This window comes from Ailuropoda melanoleuca, chromosome 11 (assembly GCF_002007445.2).
Source record: "Ailuropoda melanoleuca isolate Jingjing chromosome 11, ASM200744v2, whole genome shotgun sequence".
In the NCBI taxonomy this organism is placed as follows: Eukaryota; Metazoa; Chordata; class Mammalia; order Carnivora; family Ursidae; genus Ailuropoda; species Ailuropoda melanoleuca.
Window position 1 is genome coordinate 41,238,790 of NC_048228.1, and position 19,850 is coordinate 41,258,639.

The 19,850-nt window shown below is 41.9% G+C and overlaps 1 protein-coding gene across 2 annotated transcripts in view; it reads right to left on the reverse strand.

Moving 5' to 3' along the window:
• AFF1 (AF4/FMR2 family member 1) overlaps nucleotides 1-19,637 on the reverse strand; it is a 193,346-nt gene extending 173,709 nt beyond the window's left edge. For both annotated transcript variants that reach the window (XM_011232369.3, XM_011232362.3), the window contains exons 1-2: nucleotides 19,373-19,637; nucleotides 5,688-5,761 (exon numbers count right to left, since the gene is read on the reverse strand). In XM_011232369.3, the coding sequence (XP_011230671.1) occupies nucleotides 5,688-5,725 (38 nt within the window). In that variant the 5' untranslated portion in view covers nucleotides 5,726-5,761; nucleotides 19,373-19,637. The remainder of the gene's footprint in view (nucleotides 1-5,687; nucleotides 5,762-19,372) is intronic.
• Between the last annotated feature and the right edge of the window lie 213 nt (nucleotides 19,638-19,850).

Here is a 19,850-nt window from a genome sequence, read left to right on the forward strand (position 1 = left end):
GTGGTGGAATTAATAACCTATTGAGGATTTATGATGTAGGAGGTCCTATGATAAGCACTTTACACACATTATCTATTCTTCCCATCCCTGTTTTGGGTTCTTATCCCCATTTTAACGAGGCTTTAAAAGTTGAGCGATTTTGCCCAAGTAAGCAGCAATTTTGCCCAAGTAAGCAGCGTGTCAAAGATCTAAACATAGCAACCCCACCGCCAAGCCCCCACTCCAGCTTGCTTATCAGAGACGTAGAACTAGCCCCACCGGATTTTACTGGTGGAAATTACGCAGTATTTCTACAGTTCAGCCTCCCTCCCCCCAAACTTAAGTGTCCCTTCGAGATAACTAATTCTGAAAAAGATTTCCTCAGGTCTGGGGTAGGTCTGAAACCAAACACTTCTAAGCCCATCAAACTGAGTGACTCATCTTAAACCACTTATGACAATGTCACATACTTAATGTTTAGGAACCATTTTCTAAAATAAAGGGAGACAATGTGTTCTATATAGGAAACATTACTGCACTCGTAAATCAGGCCTTAAACTACTTGCTTGGCAAATACAGGAAACCTTCCTAGCTCCCCAGTTCACAATCCAGGTGTGGATTAGTTACAATGCCCAGGCCAATCCCTGCTCCAGGAAAATATGGCCTCCAGCCATTAATCTCTCTAGTAAGTATCTGGAAGTTAGGCCCCTGATGTACTCACACAAAGAAAATCTGTCCATATAATAGGTGTTAATTGGCTTAACACCTTGCAGCTTCCTTACTAATTGAGGACTCTTCTCAGTTAGGAGAGTTAAACATTATTTCGGACTCTCCCGGGGAAGGAGAGTTTCTAAGAGCACAGTGTACAGTACTATAATACGAATTCAGCACTCAAAAATTCAATCTTTCAAATCTTCCCAAATACTGAAAAGCATATCTCAGCAGATCTCCTAAAATCTGTGTAAGAAGCACCTACCCTTAATGGCAGAAGACAATAAAATTGTGCCCCACAAATCTGGTGATATAGCCTGAAACAAAATTTCCTTCATTCTTACGTTTTACCTTCACATGTTTTCCACCCATCATCAAGTAACATTTTCCCAGAATGTATCCCAGCTTTACTCTCCGGCTTCACTTACCTGGGCCCAATTTCAGAAGAATGTAATTTAGCACACACTTTGTAAAAATTAATTTTAGTTTCAGGATTCCAAGAAGGAAATGAGACATTTCGATCAATAAGTAAGAGGAAGAAGGGTAAGAAGGGGAACAGACTGGTGAAATGGCAAAAAAGCCATATTCTCTCAGTAAGGAAAAAGAAAAGTAACTAAAAACTCCAGGAAAAATGAAAACACCATTCAAAGATGAATGCAATTTAAAATGTGCATGAATTTGAACAATTTACTCAGCTAAAGAACTGATTTGTCGTGACCAAAATGAACCTTCTCTTTCGAGTGGTACTTGTGATAACTTTGAACCCATATGAAATATGACCCTATACGAAATATGAAATGAAACCCTAAACACTATTTTGCTTTACGATCAAAATAATGTAAATAGACTACTGATTTTTCAAACGTCTATTATCAATTTACAGACAAAGCTTTTAAGGTATAATTATAAAATAAAATGTGCTGTCACTCTGGACAATTTAAAACTAAAAGCAGAGCTAATAGTTGGAGGGTAGAAGAGGAAGAAATGGAAGAAAGAATAAGGATAATTATATTACCATATCAGACCATGGAAAGTTGATGGAAAGGAACATAAAAATATATATGGAACTATATAAAATACACCTAACATAGTTTACTATAAAAAAACATTGAGATATTTAAAAGTTAAAGACACTCAAATTTATGAAATAGAATAAAACTAACAAACATCAAAACTGAAGAGAACACATAAAATGTATACTATATGATTAAATTTAAATAAAATTTAAAAGCAAACAAAACAAATTCATGGTGTTAGAAGTCAGAAGAGTGGCAGCCTTTGAGGGAGTTAGTAGCTGAAAGGGGACAAGAGGAGGCTTCTGGAGAGCTGGTATTCTCACTTGATTGGTTACACAAGTGTGTTCACTTTGTGAAAACGCACTGAACTGTACTAATAACGTCTGCCCTATTCAGTTTGTTATACACCAATAACAATTTTTAGAAAGAACAAAAAGAAAGGAGGGGAAAGGAAGGTGGGGCTAAATATAAGTGAGCGGAGATTCACTATTGTTTAATGCTGGTAAATCTGCAGATCAGAGAATAAGCTATTATTTATAAGAACCAAAACAAATATTGTCTTTACACATTACATTAATATTCTGCCCATGCTTATGACTTTTGATAGCCCTGAGCAAAGTAAGGGCTCACACTCAGGCTTCTGTTTAGTTTGAACAATTAAAGTTGCATACTCAATACACATCTGTTTCCTTTCAAGTACATGCTAGCCCTGGACCAGTTCCACATGAATTTGATGGGCTTTTTTCTGGACTACTAAAAGATTAACCTGTCATGATTAAACATTTAAACAGTGAGGGGCGCCTGGGTGGCACAGCGGTTAAGCGTCTGCCTTGGGCTCAGCGCATGATCCCGGCGTTATGGGATCGAGCCCCACATCAGGCTCCTCCGCTATGAGCCTGCTTCTTCCTCTCCCACTCCCCCTGCTTGTGTTCCCTCTCTCGCTGGCTGTCTCTATCTCTGTCAAATAAATAAATAAAATCTTTAATAAAAAAACCATTTAAACAGTGAGCTATTGATCTATATTAAAAACTTAGCTCCATGCAGGACTTCCCCTAGCGTTATCACTTGTACTGGGTATTAAAACTAAAAGGAGCACATCAGGGAGGTTATGAGTTGAAATAATAAAACTGGTTCTATAACTACCAGAATGTTACTATAAATGCTATTTACCAATCCTAATAATTATTAACAATAGCAAACATCTGTAAGTAATAGAACACAAAATACTTTTTAATCTTGCCACTGATAATACTGTATAATTGATTTTTCTACTAGAAATTATATAGGATGCAATGTCAACAACTAGAAATTTTTGAAAAATCATATGCCCACAAAAATCTTACAGTTGAAATTTAAAATTTCTTCTTCCTCTTAAAAGTCCACCATTCTGATACTTAGATTCCCTGTAGGAAGACACAGTTTTAATATGCTATCGAATTCAATTCTCCCTAACTGCTGAAATTCAAAGGAACCTGAATCAAAATGCCAACACTTTTCTAGAAAAGGACTAATGACTTCAGAGGAAGCCTGGAAATGTAATCAGATGTGAATAACTATCAAAATTCTAAAAATGAAAAGTAATGACAAAGAAGTGCCTGAATATTAAGATCTATGAAAATACAGTGAAATAGCAGGGCACCATTGCCAGGAGAAACAATCAATGGAACCAAAAAGTCCAACAAAAGACTCAGGAATGTGATGGAATTTAGACACAGCACTCAATGGAGAAAAGATAGATGATTGAATAAATTATGTTGAAACATTCAACTGGCTAGACTTTTGCCTTTAAAAAAAAAAAAAAAAGGCTCCCGAGGCACCTGGGTGACTCAGTCGGTTAAGTATCTGCCTCGACTTCAACTCAGGTCATGTCAGGGTCTTGAGATGGAGCCCTGTATTGGGCTCCCCTCTCAGGAGACAGTCTGCTTGAGATTCTCTCTCTCTGTCTCTGCCTCACCCCCAGCTCACGTGCTCACACGCACTCTCTCTCAAATAAATAAACCTTTTAAAACATTAAAAAAATTAAAAAATAAAAAATAGTTTCCTAACATCCCTTGGGCTTCTCATTTTCCTAATAACATGGGAATATACAGCACACTTTACACTAAAATTAATTACCGACAGATCAAAATATTGAGAAGTCCAAGATCTGGGGCGTCTGACTGGCTCAGTCAGTACAGCATGTGACTCCTGATCTAAGAGTTGTGAGTTCAAGCCCCACACTGGACAGAAAACTCAATTTAAAAATTAATTAATTAAAAATTTTAAAAAATTAACAATCCAGGATCTGACATGGGTCACAGGCTAAGAGGGCTAAGCAGTGAAGTAAATGCGAATCCAACCGTGTGGAAACTGTAGTGAACTAGAAATCATGGGGCGCCTGGGTGGCACAGTCATTAAGCGTCTGCCTTCAGCTCAGGGCATGATCCTGGCGTTCTTTGGATCGAGCCCCATATCAGGTTCCTCTGCTAGGAGCCTGCTTCTTCCTCTCCCACTCCCCCTGCTTGTGTTCCCTCTCTCGCTGGCTGTCTCTGTCAAATAAATAAAGAAAATCTTTAAAAAAAAAAAAAAAAAGAAAGAAATCAAGTCTTTCTGGGGCAACCTGACAAAGCAGATGTCTGCAGGAGGAAACAGGCGGGAATTCCGGAGTCTGGCTGACCTGCAGGCTGAGAGGATGAACAGGCTGGCACACCTGAAGTGCACTGATGACACACCACTTGGAAAGTTCTGAATCAGAACGCATCTAAGCTCATGCCTTGTGGAAAAGAGCAGAGGCTACTCAATCATATCTGAGTAGCTGCCATACAGCAGTGCAAGCCCAATGTTGTTAACTCCTGATTTTTTTAAGAAGAAATGGAAGTCTAGATGGTTATGTAAAACACACTGGCAGATCTATTTTTTTTAGAACACTGTGAGGGGCCAAACAAAACCCATCTGTTGACCAGATCTGTCCCAGAGGCCACCAGCTCACAAGTTCTGATTTAAATGCAAAAAATGAACCCATTCAAGTGCCAGCAGAGAACACATGACATTATTTGCACAATCTCGGAGCTGGAAAGACCTTTCTAAGCACAATCAAAACCAGAACCCATAAAGGACAAGACATTTAACTGCATAAAAATTTAAAACTTATGTGTAACCGAACATAACGAACAAGCCTAAAGACAGCTGACAACAGCCTCCCCGAGTTCTAGCAGAATGTGAGCTGCTGCACCCTGGGTCACATGCCTTCCTCTGCAGGGGAGGACAGTGCACCCCGTCTAACAACAGTACCGCCATGGCCGCTTGGAATAGAGGAAGAGTTTCCTAAATGAACCAGAAAGGGGAAGTAGGACAGCATCCAGGCAGGACCTTCCAGAATTAGGGGCACCATCATCTGTTACTCAATAAATATTAGTTGAGTAAGTTTGAGTCAACATGTCTCACACGTTAACGTTTTTTAATATCTCACAGTATAAATAAAAATTGATCAGTGACATTAAGAATTCCCTCTGGATAGCAAATGAGTTACTCTTAATAACCACTTCAGGACGTTAACATGCTCCCCTCGGGCAACCCTGATCATTTAGGATACACAAGAAGGAAGTTACCTATATGCGCACAATCGGAGGGAGAGATCTGAAAGTAGTAAAACATCACTGACTGAATTCCCGCCTTCAAAGCTTTCAGGAGAAGGTGGATTTCATGAACAGGTGGCTCATTTCTCCAAAGCTGTGTAATACAGACCAATATCTGAACACAGAATTAGGATGCTGATCTACCATAACATCTGTATGTTAAGGAAATGAGTTAGGAGGCTCAGAAAGCACTAGGTTGAAAGAAAACATGGAGCCAGTCTAACAGGTTTGGCTTCATGCAGAGAATACTGAAATTTTCCCACAGTGTCTTGCATGGTAAGAATGAAAAGCATCAAGCTTATTCTTTGAAAACAACATTATAAACTTAAATATTGTCACATTTTTTAATTGTGGATTTCACCGTTACCTGCTGCTGCTGTTCTTGACCCTTTCCGTAAACGCCATTGCTGCCGGTCAGTGGAAAATGACAAGTCTGTTCATCTGAAAGAGAAAGAGCAACCTGTGAATATTAGCCCATCGGGTAACTCACAGGTATACAGGACTTGCAAGAAAATCTTACTGGAAACAGAAGTCAGTGTTCCCATTGGAATTAGAGGGGTTCTTCATCAACTCTCAAGTTATAGGAACAAACTGGTTACCATATACCAAAGGCCAAATGTACTTTTAATTTTGAGGCTGCTACTCAAAGCCATTTCAGCAAGAAGAAATATGCACAAGTTTATCATGAGGAAGAAAGGAAATAACATTTCCCCAGTGTCCACTCTTGCCAAGCATTGTGTTGAGCCCTTTTAAAATGGCATTTCATGTAAACATTAAAATCAGCTTGCAAGGTAAATGCTAATACCCCATCTACTAATAACTCATTTTATAAATAGAAAAACTGAAACTCGGTTTTAAGTAATTTGCCTGAGGTAACAGGTTATGTCAGCACCCTCCCTAGAATCAAAGGTAGAGAGGTAAGAGTATGCACAAGAAAGGAAATCAGCCAGTCGATCTTTACCCAAGAATTCAATACTAAATAAAAAATAGGCCAAATAAGAGCCAATCGTAAAAGAAAGAAAGGGAAAGAGAAAGAGAAAAGGTTATACAACCTGGGAAGATAGCCTTGGTACTGTCCTGTGTATCTCTAGAAACAACCTCTCTTTCTAACACTGTCAACAGCTGTTTCCTTTTCCCTCTCTTGTATGTATTTGTAAATTTATTGCACTTCTCCTAACTTGCTTTAAATAGTTTCAATTTTTCCAAACATCCTTAGGCAAAGGATCCATTACAAATTATCTTGGTACAAATTTAACAAACCATGTGATACAAATGAAAACCCACTAAATTTGTAACAGTTTTAGATTGCCTCTTGGGTTTAAGAGGCTAACTGTTACACTTCCCGCCAGCTGAAACACTGAATATAGTCCAGCTTTACTCACACCTGATAAGGTCTTTTATCTCCTCCTCCATGAAATTAAAATTGCTGACCACAATGTTTCCACACCAGTAGCTATCACTGTCACTCCATCTCCTCCCCCCAAGAAAGAATGCAGCATGGATGCTACAAATCTTCTAATGAAACTCACACTGTAGAGCTCTAAGTTTTTCAGGGTCAAACACGCTCTGGGGTAGCACACTCCTCCAACCTGCTAAATTCTCCAACTCAAATCCCAATCATTTCCCCCAGCCCACCACCACCCCTGCCCCTTACTCCCTCTCACTTTCCCTCTCTCCAACACACTTTTATTTCCCTTTCCCCTCTTTCTCTACCCTCTTTCCCCCTTCCTTTTACCGCCATTACTCCCCCTCCTCCCTTCACCCCTTTTGCTGCTCCTTCATTTTCTCTCTTTTGACATGTAGGGCTGGCACACAGTAGGTGGTCGATAAAATAGTGTGCCATTTCAGCATTACTCTTCAAAACACTGTAAAGGCTTCTGAGGAGTCTGGGATGGCAGTCTCCCACATGACCCTCCCAGTCAAGATGCCCATCTGCTTGCAGCCCAACACTGCCTTCCCTAGGGCTTGCTGGAGAGCAAGAGGGCAGTGAGGGAGGGGGTAGGTTGGGTTGTGGAGAACACCAACCTTGAGAATGGTCCTGAGTTCCCCTATTTGTTCATTTAGTCACTAAGCCAGCAAGTATTTCCTGAGCATCTACGCTAAGCCACGTACAGAGAATAGGAGGGAAGAAAACAGACCTGCCATCACTGAGCTTGCAAACTATAGGAGTTTAGCAAAGAAGACACATAAGAAAAATACATAGATGTTAGACATTGAAAGGTGCTATAGAGAAAAACGAAAGTGTAGAGTGCCAGCAAGGAACCAAGGTAAGGTGCTGCAATTTTGTATAGGGTGATCAGAGAATGTAACATCTGAACAAAGACCTAAAAGAAATGAGGGTCAAGCCACGCCAAACTGCAATGAAAGATGGCCCTAGAACTCTAGGTGATAATGATGTGTCCATGCAAATTCATCATTTGTAACTAATATACCACTCTGCTGGGAGATGATTATGGGGAAGCTGTGCATGGGGGCAGGGAGGGGGGTCAGGGGAGTCAGGGAGGTCTATGGGAAATCTCTTTACCTTCTGTTCAATTTTGCTGGGAACCTAAAACCATTCTCTAAAGAGTCTATTTTGGGGGCACCTGGGTGGCTCAGTCAATTAAGCAGCTGACTCTTCATTTTGGCTCAGGTCATGATCTCAGTGTTCAGGGACTGAGCCCCCACAATGAGCTCTGTGCTCAGCGGGAAGTCCGCTTGAGGATTCTCTCCCCCTCTGCCCCACCCCTCTCATGTGCTCGTGTTCACGCACACACGTGCGCTCTTGCTCTCTCGCCCTCTCTCTCAAATAAATAAATAAATAAATCTTTAAAAGTCTGTTCTTTTTAACTGTCCTAGGGATTGACAAGTCCAAGACTGAAGAGATCGGACAAATCTGTGGGTCTCACCACTGGGTTCTTGGGCACCTGGATACAATACAAAGTGAAAGAGACACATTCTCTGAGGGATCTGGCCCCAGGGCACAGCCAGGAACTTGTCTATTCAACTCAAATATTTTATTCTTTAATTTGTCAGGAGGCTTTCCACAGAGGCAGGTGCAAGGAGTCTGCATTGCCAGATTACTGTCTGTTATCTCAATTATGTCTCACTAGAAAAACCAAATTCAGCCCGTGAAAGACTGTTTAGGTGCTGATGTATGATTTACACAGCTTATGGAGTAGCCATGCAACTCACAAGGTTAGGTTAGATTGGAATGGAGGCCTACTGTAGTCAGGAAGTTATTAACCTACACCACTGCTAAGAAAGGAAATTAGTATATGCTTCAGTTAATGTCTCTTTCAAAGAATCTTTCTTAAAAATCTAGTCACAAAACTGGACCATTTCCTTACACCATACACAAAAATAAGACTTAAAATGGATGAAAGACCTAAATGTCAGACAGGAATCCATCAAAATCTTAGAGAACACAGGCAGCAATCTCTTCAACCTCAGCCACAGCAACTTCTTACTAGACACATCGTCAAGGGCAAGGGAAACAAAAGCAAAAATGAACTACTAGGACTTCAAAAGAAAGCTTTTGCACAGCAAAGGAAACAGTCAACAAAACCAAAAGGCAACCAACAGAACGGGAGAAGATATTTGCAAATGTCTTATCAGATAAAGGGCTAGTATCCAAGATCTATAAAGAACTTACCAACTCAACACCCAAAGAACAATCAAGAAATGGGCAGAAGACATGAACAGATATTTCTCCAAAGAAGACATCCAAATGGCCCACAGACACATAAAAAAATGTTCAGCGGGGCGCCTGGGTGGCACAGCGGTTAAGCGCCTGCCTTCGGCTCAGGGCGTGATCCCGGCGTTATGGGATCGAGGCCCCACATCAGGCTCCTCCGCTATGAGCCTGCTTCTTCCTCTCCCACTCCCTGCTTGTGTTCCCTCTCTCACTGGCTGTCTCTATCTCTGTCGAATAAATAAATAAAATCTTAAAAAAAAAATGTTCAGCATCACTGAGCATCAGGGAAATACAAATCAAAACCACAATGAGCTACCAGCTCACACCAGTCAGAATGGCTAAAATTAACAAGTCAGGAAACAACAGATGCTGGTGAGAATGAGGAGAAAGGGCAACCCTCTTACACTGCTGATGGGAATGCAAGCTGGTGCAGCCACTCTGGAAAACAGTCTGGAGGCTCCTCAAAAAGTTGAAAATAGAGCTACCCTATGACTCAGCAACTGCAGTACTGGGTATTTATCCCAAAGATACAAATGTAGTGATCCAAAGGGGCACCTGCACCCCAATGTTCATGGCAGCAATGTCCACAATAGCCAAACTATGGAAAGAGCCCAGATGTCCATCGATAGATGAATGGATAGAAGATGTGGTGTGTGTACATATAATGGAATATTACGCAGCTATCACAAAAAAAAAATGAAATCTTGCCATTTGCAACGACATGGACGGAACTAGAGAGTATTATGCTAAGTGAAATAAGTCAAGCAGAGAAAGACAATTATATGATCTCACTGATATGCAGAATTTGAGAAACAAGGCAGAGGATCATAGGGGAAGAGAGGAAAAAAATAAAACAAGACAAAACTAGAGATGGAGACAAAAACCGTAAGACACTCTTAATCTTAGGAAACAAACTGAGGGTTGCTGGAGGGGAGGCGGGGTGGAAGAACTGGGTGATGAACATTAAGGAGAGCATGTGATATAACGAGCACTAGGTATTATATATAAGACTGATGAACCACAGACCTGTACCTCTGAAACCAATAATACATTATATGTTAATTATTTAAATTTAAATTTTAAAAAATAGACCAAAAAACCCAAAACAAAATAAAAATATAGTCACATGTGTACAAGGAATTATGTGCAATAAAATATTGTTTATGACATTAAGAAAACTGGTAACAACTTAATATACGCCCATACAAATGGTTAAATCAATTATGATACATCATGAGACGCAACAGATCTAAAAGAATACATTTACCTAAACAAGATGTGTAACATGTACAATGTGAGCCAATTTGCTTAAAAAATGCTTTTTGTTTATGCACCATACACACACATGTGCATGCATGCACACACGTGTGTACACACACGTATCAAACTGTAAACGGTGACTTCTCTGGAAAGGGCCACTTCTATTATGTATGCTATGAATCCTTTATTATCTCTGTCAACATATTTTTCTCTACCGGGGCTCAAGGAAAATAGACGGGCCTATAAATATTGAAATCAGAAGGTCTTCCTGAAGTTTTCACACATTTTTTATATTATTTCCATAGATTATAAAGACAAAATGTGATGGGGGGGAGTAGGCAGTTTAAAATCCTCCTATTAAAAAAAGAGAGAGAAAGTACCAACTTGGCTGTAGAGCAGAGCAGAGGACAGGTTCAAGGGAAACAGGTGATCACTTCGGGCAAATTAAATCCTACCACCCTCAGTGTTCCCATCTGTAAAATGGAAACTAGCAAAGTTTACAGTATTGCTGAAAAGAGTGAATTCTATCTAGCTAAAATGCCCAGCACACTGACACTTCACAGGCACTCAATATGTAGCCTCTCTTGTGGAGCTGGGCTGGGGGGGGCGGAATACAGAGCAGCTCGTAAGTCAGCAACATCTATGTTACATTTTATATAAGTGAAGCAAGAAAGTTTCATTTAGGAATGTACCCTGCCAGGTCTTCTATAGTCCTTCCAGCCTCTTGCAACAAATGTATTCAGAAATAAAAATGTCGGGGTGCCTGGGTGGCTCAGTCGGATAAGCGTCTGCCTTCAGCTCAGGTGATGATTCCAGGGTCCTAGGATCAAGCCCTAGGTCCCGCTCCATGCTCAGTGGAGAGGCTGCTTCTCCCTCTGCCTCTGCCACTCCCGCCTCACTACTGCATGTGCTATCTCAAATAAATAGATAAAATCTTAAAAAAAAAAAAAAAAGTCATGTATATCACATTGCTTTTCTCACCAAAATAGCAAATAATTCAAGTAAAAAAAAATGTTTTTCCTTCATTTTTTGAGGGCTTCCAAACCTAGCACATTCTAGGGAACCTACTCTCAGAAGTGCTTATGACAAGCTGGTTGAAAGGCCTGCTTTGCAACCGACTAGCTATAAAATCTCAAAAAAATTACTATTTTTTTCCTAAGGTCTCAGCTTTCTCATCAGTAATATGGGGCTTCATGGGATGTCATAGGGTTCAATAAAACGCGTGTAATATTTTTAGCACAATGCCTGGCTCATGTTAAGCACGCAGTGAAATGGTAGTAGTTGTTGTTCTGGTTATTTTGCTGCCAATCAAAACACATGCCTGGGAGAATCCATATATTGCTTTTCAACGACAACGGAAATAAGCTGGTCTCAAAGCCCCGTGACCATGACCCAGTTCCCAAAGGAGAATATGAGGAAAAGAACTCCGTTCGGATTCCAGAGGGACTGTGGACTGGTCAGTAATCCCTGTCAAGTCTAGTTCCCTTCCCCTTCCCCACACATTCCTCCAGGAGTTAACAGACTCCTGGTAACAGGCAATGTGTCAGAGTTGAGTCATGGATCATACACTGTTTCGTGGCATTCTCCCGAACTCTGCCCCAAGCAGATCATCATCTCCCAAGGCCCTAAACTGATCAGATCACTCACAGTTCCTTTAGCTCTGCAATAACACGTGGCACCCATAGCTTAGAAAGCCATAATGGATTTCCCCAACTGTCTCTTCACTTCAAAATCCTTGTTCAAGAGGACTCCAGGGCTACCCCAACCACAAGTATCCATTTCCCACTTGTTGGCTCCCTCTCATCATCTGGGTCTCTGCTCAATGATACAATCTCAAAGACGCCTTCCCGGTTACAGTAGCTAATGTAGTACTGTTGTGCCTTCAACCTTATCCTCCAGCCAACCACTCTCAACTCCATTATAACCTACATGGCTTAGGAATGTGTCTAGCTGCAAGTAACAACTGCTTCATTAATGGAAGCTTATACTTCCATAGCAAGTCCAGAAGAGGGCTACTGGTATAGTGTTAGCTGTTCAATGAGGCCACCAAGAACTCTGGCTCTTTCTGCTCTGCCATATTTAGCGTCTTGTCTTTATGCTTGTCACCTCATGGTACAAAAAGGCTGCTGCCATAACCAGACTATCTTACCTACCTTTAAGGCTGGAAGAAGATGAGAAGAGAAAGGTGTGGCTAGGCCAGCCACATCTTTCTCCTTTTGTCAGGAAAGGAAAATCCTTCCCTAAGACCTTGCATCTCAAAAAACCAGAGCTAGGTCAGATGGCCTCCTAAAGCTGCAGGGGACGCAGGTAAGTCAGGTTACAAATTGTTAGCACTGGCCAAGAATAAGCATGATCTATCACCTAAAACTAGGCACAATGTTGTCCCACACACAATTATCCTTTAAAAAAAAAAAAAAAAAAAAAAAAAATGGGAATGGGTATTGGGAAGGAAAGTAACAGTGCTGGCCAACTTATTTTTCATAGTACTTACCATCTGAAATTACTTTATGCAAAATAATAAAAATAAACAAATGTTAACTGCTCATATCCTCTCCACAGAATGCAAGCTGCTAAGTCTAGCTCCATATATATGGATATGTATACATACACACACACACACACACACACACACACCCAGACCCTAGCTTTTAAAATAATCATCAAGTTTCTCACAGGTAGGTATTATATTTATATATAGGCACTGGAAGATAGGATCGTCCAGGGTGTCCTATAGTGGCAAATTAACCTCAAAATCTCAGTGTCTTAACAGAACAAAGGTTTATTTCATACTCACTCTTCATGTCCATTGCACATTGGTGTGCTGGGGTAAGAAAGAGGGCAAAGAGCTTTTCTCCACATTGAGAAACCCAAACTGTTGGAATCTCCACTATTTCAAAATGTGGCTTCAGGGTGTGCCATAGAAAAAGAGAGAGGGTCTCATGAGAACCACTTAAATGCTTCAGCTCAGAAACACATGTTACTCCCACAGACACCCCACTGGACAGAATTAGTCACATGACTATTTTTTCTAATGTTTCTTTATTTTTGTTTTGTTTTCAGTAATCCCTACACCCAACATGGGGCTCAAATTCACGACTCCGAGATCAAGAGTTGCATACTCTTCAAGAGTCTCATGCTCCTTGCACTGAGCGAGCCAGGCACCCCAGAATTAGTCACATGATTCTATGTAATAATCATAATGAGGCAGAGAAACATGAGAACGCACATGAATATTGACAGTAAATGTTTCTGCTTCACTCCCCACGGGCTGGTAAAACAATGGATTAACCCATTTTAAAATGTAGACCCATTAAAGAAGTTCCTCGCAACAAACTCGAAGTGAGGGATACTCGGTAAAGCAATTATTTCATCTTATAAGGTAATACTTACCATTAAGACACACACACACACACACATTTTTTTCCTTCAGGAGTAATAACAGGAAATATTTATGTAGCACGTATTATGCTCTGCCCCAAGTACTTGCCAAATTTTAGCACCTTTAATCTACTCAAATACCCAGTAAGAGAGACCTTATTAGGAATAAGAGTTTTATTAACCCCATCTTGTAAGGGAATGGAAAAGTGTTAGAAACCAATTCTCCAGGGGCCCATGGCATTTCTGCATATTGTACAAGCAGAGGCACCAATTGTCTTTGTTCTAGACAATCTTCAAGGATGTTTGTATAGAGAACAGCCTTGGAAAATAGAGATAGTGTCTCCTACAGCACAAGGCAGCATGTTTACTGCTCAGTATAAACAAAATAATGTCTCCTCCTCTGGAGCAAAGGGCAGGCACGCTTACTGCCCATTATAAAAGATTAGGATTCCCTAAACTCAGGATTCCCTCCTGTAATGCAACCCATTTTGTTTCCAGGTGTCATCTGACTCCCTCCACATCTCACTTTGGAAACTGGGGCTTAGGGAACCAGTGTGAGAAAATGTTGACACTCTGGCTACAGCTATTATTATAAGCAATAAAGTCACTCCCAAGAGCCCATGAAACTGTGGCAGGTTAACTTGTTACCTTGAAAGTAGGGTAAAATCTCAGAGCCTTCACAGTTTTTGACAAAAAATTAAGTAATTTGCCTAAGGCATGACAGCTAGTAGGTGGCATATGCAAGATTTAAGCCCAAGCTGTCTGGTTCAGTAACCATGCTCTTAAATTTTTAAATTCTCTGCTATATGGCAGTTCTCAAAGTGTAGTTCCAGAACTAACATCATCAATATCACCTGTGAACATGTTACAAATGCGAATTCTTGGGCATTATGCCAGACCTATTGAGTTAAAACTCTGGGCTGGGGCAGGGGGTGGGGGGTGGTATGGGAAATGTGTTTTAACAAGTCTTCCAGAAGATTCTGACAATGTAAGTTTGAAAAACACTGCTGCACTGCCTCCAGTCACTGAATCTATGAGATTGAAGGAAATGGTATGGGTATATCCTGATTCACCAGGGACGTGACTGACCTTTCAAAACTTGACCAGCAGCTTTCAAACACTAAGCGAGATGGTTCATAAGCCCTTGCATATAATTTTTTAGGAAGGTAAGGATCTTTATATGGTATAAATAAACATCACATGTCTTTTTAATAGGCCTGCATAATATTTTCCTTTGGAGTCACAAATACATGTCCAGAATGCTAAATGAAAATACCTGCTTTTTTATTCCCATAATGATCAGAAAGAATTACTTAGCCAAGGCAGAAACACTATTTATATTTTAGAGTCAAGCTGTAATTCTTGAAAAACAGGAAACCACATATCAACAAAGCCAACTCAGTGTACCATAGTGGAAAGGGCACCAGGCTTTGAGTCACAGAAGCAAGTCACTTAACTTCTTCAACTCAATTTCCTGATTTTAAAATGGAAAATGAACTCCAACTTTAGAGCTGCAATTAGGCTTAAATGATACATTATTTGAAAGCTGTTGGTAAACAGCTTTTATGCTACGTGAATGTTAAGTCCACCTGCGTGAGCTCTTTCTCTTTCTTGATCATGGTGTTACAGTTTCTCCAAAGCTTAGAGTACTGGCTAGCACAGAGAAGATGCTCAGTACATATGAGGTATTAGGAATGAATATGAGGCATCTTATTAATGATGTAATTGACTCCTCTGGACTCCACTTGTCACAATAATTTCAGCCTTTTAATAGGAAAAAGTCACTCTAACAAGAAATCCTTAGTCATGTTTAAAATGGGCCAGCTAATTTAAGAAAATCAGCTGATTTTCTTCCCCTGGAGAACACTACTGAAGGAGCTCTATCCTAAGGCATAAGACGGAAACTCCTATTAGCAACCCTGATGGCCTTAGAACCTCAGGGTTTCAAGTCTACAATAATTTGTTGTGCATATATAAACACTCAGGAATAAAGGATGTGTACCTACAAAGAACTACATATTTCACATCTACTTCTGCATTGTGGCAGAATTTTAATAAATGGATTACAGGGTTTATGAAATCTATTTTAATAAAATCTGAGATTCAAGTCAGCAAATATTAAATAAACTACTACTGTGTATAAAAAAGAGAGACAGCTAAAAAACTACAGTGAATTAAAAATCGTTTGGGAACAGAATTTATAATATAATGAGGAAAATATAATTTACAAAACTTTGTATATTTATGTTAATGCAGTTCCGTAATTTGAACTCTCTCCAACATACTTTCTCAATCTCCTGAAAAATTAGTTAATAATCCAGAGTTCTTGAAATAGGGGAACTTCAAGCTTTTAGCTTCAACAGACATATCTAAGTTAGCAAATGAATTACCTTCAGGGACACCTGCAGGGTATACTGTTCCCTGTCTTACGTGATTCAAATATTTATACATAAATTAGCTCTACCTTTAAAAAGTGAAAGCATAAGTCCATCTTAAGACTTATATTTTGAACAACCAATTAACTTCACAAATAATTATGCAAATTCATTTGATGAAAGCACAAATTACAGTTGAACATGAAACTCCTTTCACTTGCTTCTTAAAAAATATTGAGGGTTGCGGGGTGGTGCAGTCAGTTAAGGGACTTACTCTTGGCTTGTGATCAGGTTGTGATCTCCGGGTTGTGGGATCAAGCACCATGTTGGGCTCTGCGCTGAGCTCGGAACCTGCTTGAAGATTCTCTCTCCCTGTCTCTCTGCCCTGCCCCCCACCCCCAGTCCTGCTTGCTCGAGTGCTCGCTCTCTCAAATAAATACATAAATCTTTCAAAAAAAAAATTGCAAAGATGGGAAAACAATTTTGAAAACAAGTCTGCCTTTTCTAACACATCTTTTCAACTCAAGGCAATATAACTTTAACTGAACAATTACATGGCTACAGCAACTTGTAGATGTTTTCTGACACGCAACTCATATGTATGGTAAATGAACAGTACTCTTCCAAGTTTAATCCAAAATCCAACTGAGAATCTTAGTTAATAAAACAGTAACTTTTAGTTCAACCCACTCCTTCAAAATTCAGTCAAACCAGATAGGAAACAGAAGAGACAACCAGTGTTGATGTAGTCTAACCACTACCTCAAAGTAGTAAGTCTTATAACCCCACAGTGAAACAGTGACTTCTGGTGGCAAAAAAATGCATGCATACTCTGCATTTTGCAGGAGAAAGCAATGTTTAAAATCCCTGGCTTTTCTGGCCATAAATTCTCAGTCCCTGGATGACCTTTGTATTCTAATTTAACTCACTGTGATTCTTCAAGATTGTATTTTTACAAAGTTGAAGAGTTAAGCAAATCACAAATGCCAAAGCCAATACAGAAACTGATTGCTACAGTGAACGTATAAAATATGTTAACTCTGATAAGTAACAGTTCATTTTCTTTCCGCAGGTAGGAAAGCATGCAAGTCCTATACCCTCAGTCTCATTATCCCTCTAAGTTATATTTAGAAAAAGAAAGGGGAGGGGCGCCTGGGTGGCACAGTCGTTAAGCGTCGGCCATCGGCTCAGGGCGTGATCCTGGCGTTCTGGGATCGAGCCCCACATCAGGCTCCTCCGCTGGGAGCCTGCTTCTTCCTCTCCCACTCTCACTACTTGTGTTCCCTCTCTTGCTGGCTGTCTCTGTCACATAAATAAAATAAAATCTTTAAAAAAAAAAAGAAAAAAGAAAGGGGAGGGAATCCCCCAATATCTAAATTCATCTTTTATTTTTATTTAAGTAGGCTCCACACCCAGCGTGGAGCCCAAGGAGGGGCTTGATTTTGTGACCCTGAGGTCAAGACCTGAGCTGAGATCAAGAGCTGGACACTTAATGGACTGAGCCTCTAGGCACATCTGAACTCATTTTTTTCAAAGCCTTGTGTCCTACTCTTCAGTACCTCTTTGTCTTAAACATCCGAACTCCTTCCTGTGGTTCCCCCTCTCCTAAATTAGCTAAATTCAAATTAGTTTTTCTAGTTTTACACAAGTTCTCTTGCTTTCTCTCCCAGTCTCCCTTCATTCTCTTGGGTCATTATTATTCTTTAGTACTCTACATTCCTTTTCTGCACATTTATCTTCAAACACAGTATTTTCTGACACTGGCAAGAGACAACACCTTTAAATTAAAGCAGGGGAATCATCCAGAATTTTCAACTCTCCTGTGAATTTATTTCCTGAATATCCACTCAAGGAATCCTTTCCACTGAAGATGAAAGACAAGCTAAGGAAATACATTAGACAGAGGAAGTAAACATTGAAACAGGGCCATGCCTAGGTATTCTCAAGCCTCTGAGCAGAACTAGACTCATAGTCCAAAGGTCTTTCTCTTTTACGTGCCTTCTATCTCCACCCGGAGTCTGACACACGTAGCTCCGGGAGAGGTATCCCATCTCTGCCTACCTTCTACGAACTCTGCATGACCTTGCTCTGAAATAATCTTGCACAAGCAAAATCCCCACACTTCTCAGGCCACTCCCTCGCCTGACGTTTCTGTGTCTCAATTTCTGCGCTTTTTTCCCACTTTGCAACTGTCCCAGGGAACACTGGGTCTACGCCTTAATCACGGTTTCCCCTTTAAGGTTTTAAATTTGTCTGGTTCCTCGATGGTAAATCATCTCCTCGCCCCCCCCCCGCCCTCAAAGTGCACCAACAGGGTTAAAACTGCCCCGTCCCACACTTAAAAAAAAAAAAAAGCAAAACATTGTCTGCAAGCGTCCCCCGACCTCCCCCCCCACCCGCAACAGAGACAGGCTCCCGGAAGAAACGGACACATCTCCACCTCCAAAACCAAAGGTCTTCCTGGGACAATTTGCATAACAATATTGGGGTGTGAGTGCAGAAACTCCTGGAAGATCGACCTAGTAAGAAAGTATCAGGACCCTCGAGGTCTCTCGCAGATTCATTATTGTAGCTACCATTACATTAAGGTAGGTACGATTCACAAAACTCTCCAATTCCTCTTCCTTTTAATTCGACGACCCTGGCGCTCGCAACGTCGGAGGGTCGAAAGCAGCAGTCACAGGAGGATCAGACACCGGCGTAAAAAATTATCAAGAGAAATTAACCAGTTCCACTTTCTGCAGATGCCGTCTCCCTGCGCCCCAGGGGCAAGTCTCAGAAGGTGCCTTCAACTTTCCCCCTCCCTCTCTCGAGGCTGCGGACCACCGACACGCGCCTCCCTCTCAATCGTAATTAGATCGGATTGGAGCCACTAATTCTCTCAACTAGACGCAAGAGGGAGAGGTGACAATGACGCGGGGAGGGGGAACTCGGGATGGAAGCGAGAAAAGCTCTGCTTTTACTCCGGAGAAACTTCTGGGACACTTCTATTACGCAACCCCGAGACTAGGTTCCAAAACCGAACATCCTTCCGCAAGACACGGGGCGCACCAGTAGACGTCTGATTTGGGGGAGTAGGGAAGGAAAATGGGTCTCTTCCTGTGTTTCTCACCGCTCTACCTCTAGTTCTTCCAGACGCTACCTGCCCCGCATTTGCAAATAAGGGTGATGCGAGGTCCGCGTCTCCTTCGCCCGTTCCCCCCGAAGGTTCCCACCGGAAAAGTGGGAACGCCAGCTACTTGAGTCAGCGTGCTCGGAAGCAGGCAGCTAGGCGGGGAGAGCCTGGGCTTCCCAGAAGTCAGCGGCTGCGGCGTTCCCGGCGAGGCTGACCCCCAGCCTGGGGGCGCACAAGGCTCCGCTTACCTTCCTGACCCTTGTTCCTCCAGTCCCCAGTCGTGCGCCCTCGCCACCTCCGCCCTCCCCTGACCTGTTGCGGTGGGGAAAGGGCGCGGGTGCGGAGAGGAAAGGCGAACGCGTCCTCCCGGGATTCAGAGGCGGCTCGCAGGGGTTTCGGCTCACGAGCCGCGGAGGCGAAATTGCAGCTGCGCCCGCGACGCGCGCAGCCGGCGACCGAGTGCGCAGGGGCCGCGCGCTAGTCCGCTCGCTGGCTCGCAAGCTCCGCGCGCCGGCAGCGCCGGAACGCCCGGGAGGCAAGGCCACGCCCTCCTCGGGAGGCCCCGCCCCCGGCCCGGCCCGGCCCGCCCCCACTCTGCAGCCCGGCGCTACGCCGATCCGCCGGGCCCACGCCCTCTAGCTGGCGCCACCCAAATGGCTAGGAACATCGCAGCCCTCCTCGGGAAACCCGTGGGAGGATCGAGCGGGAGCCGCAGCTGAGGATGGA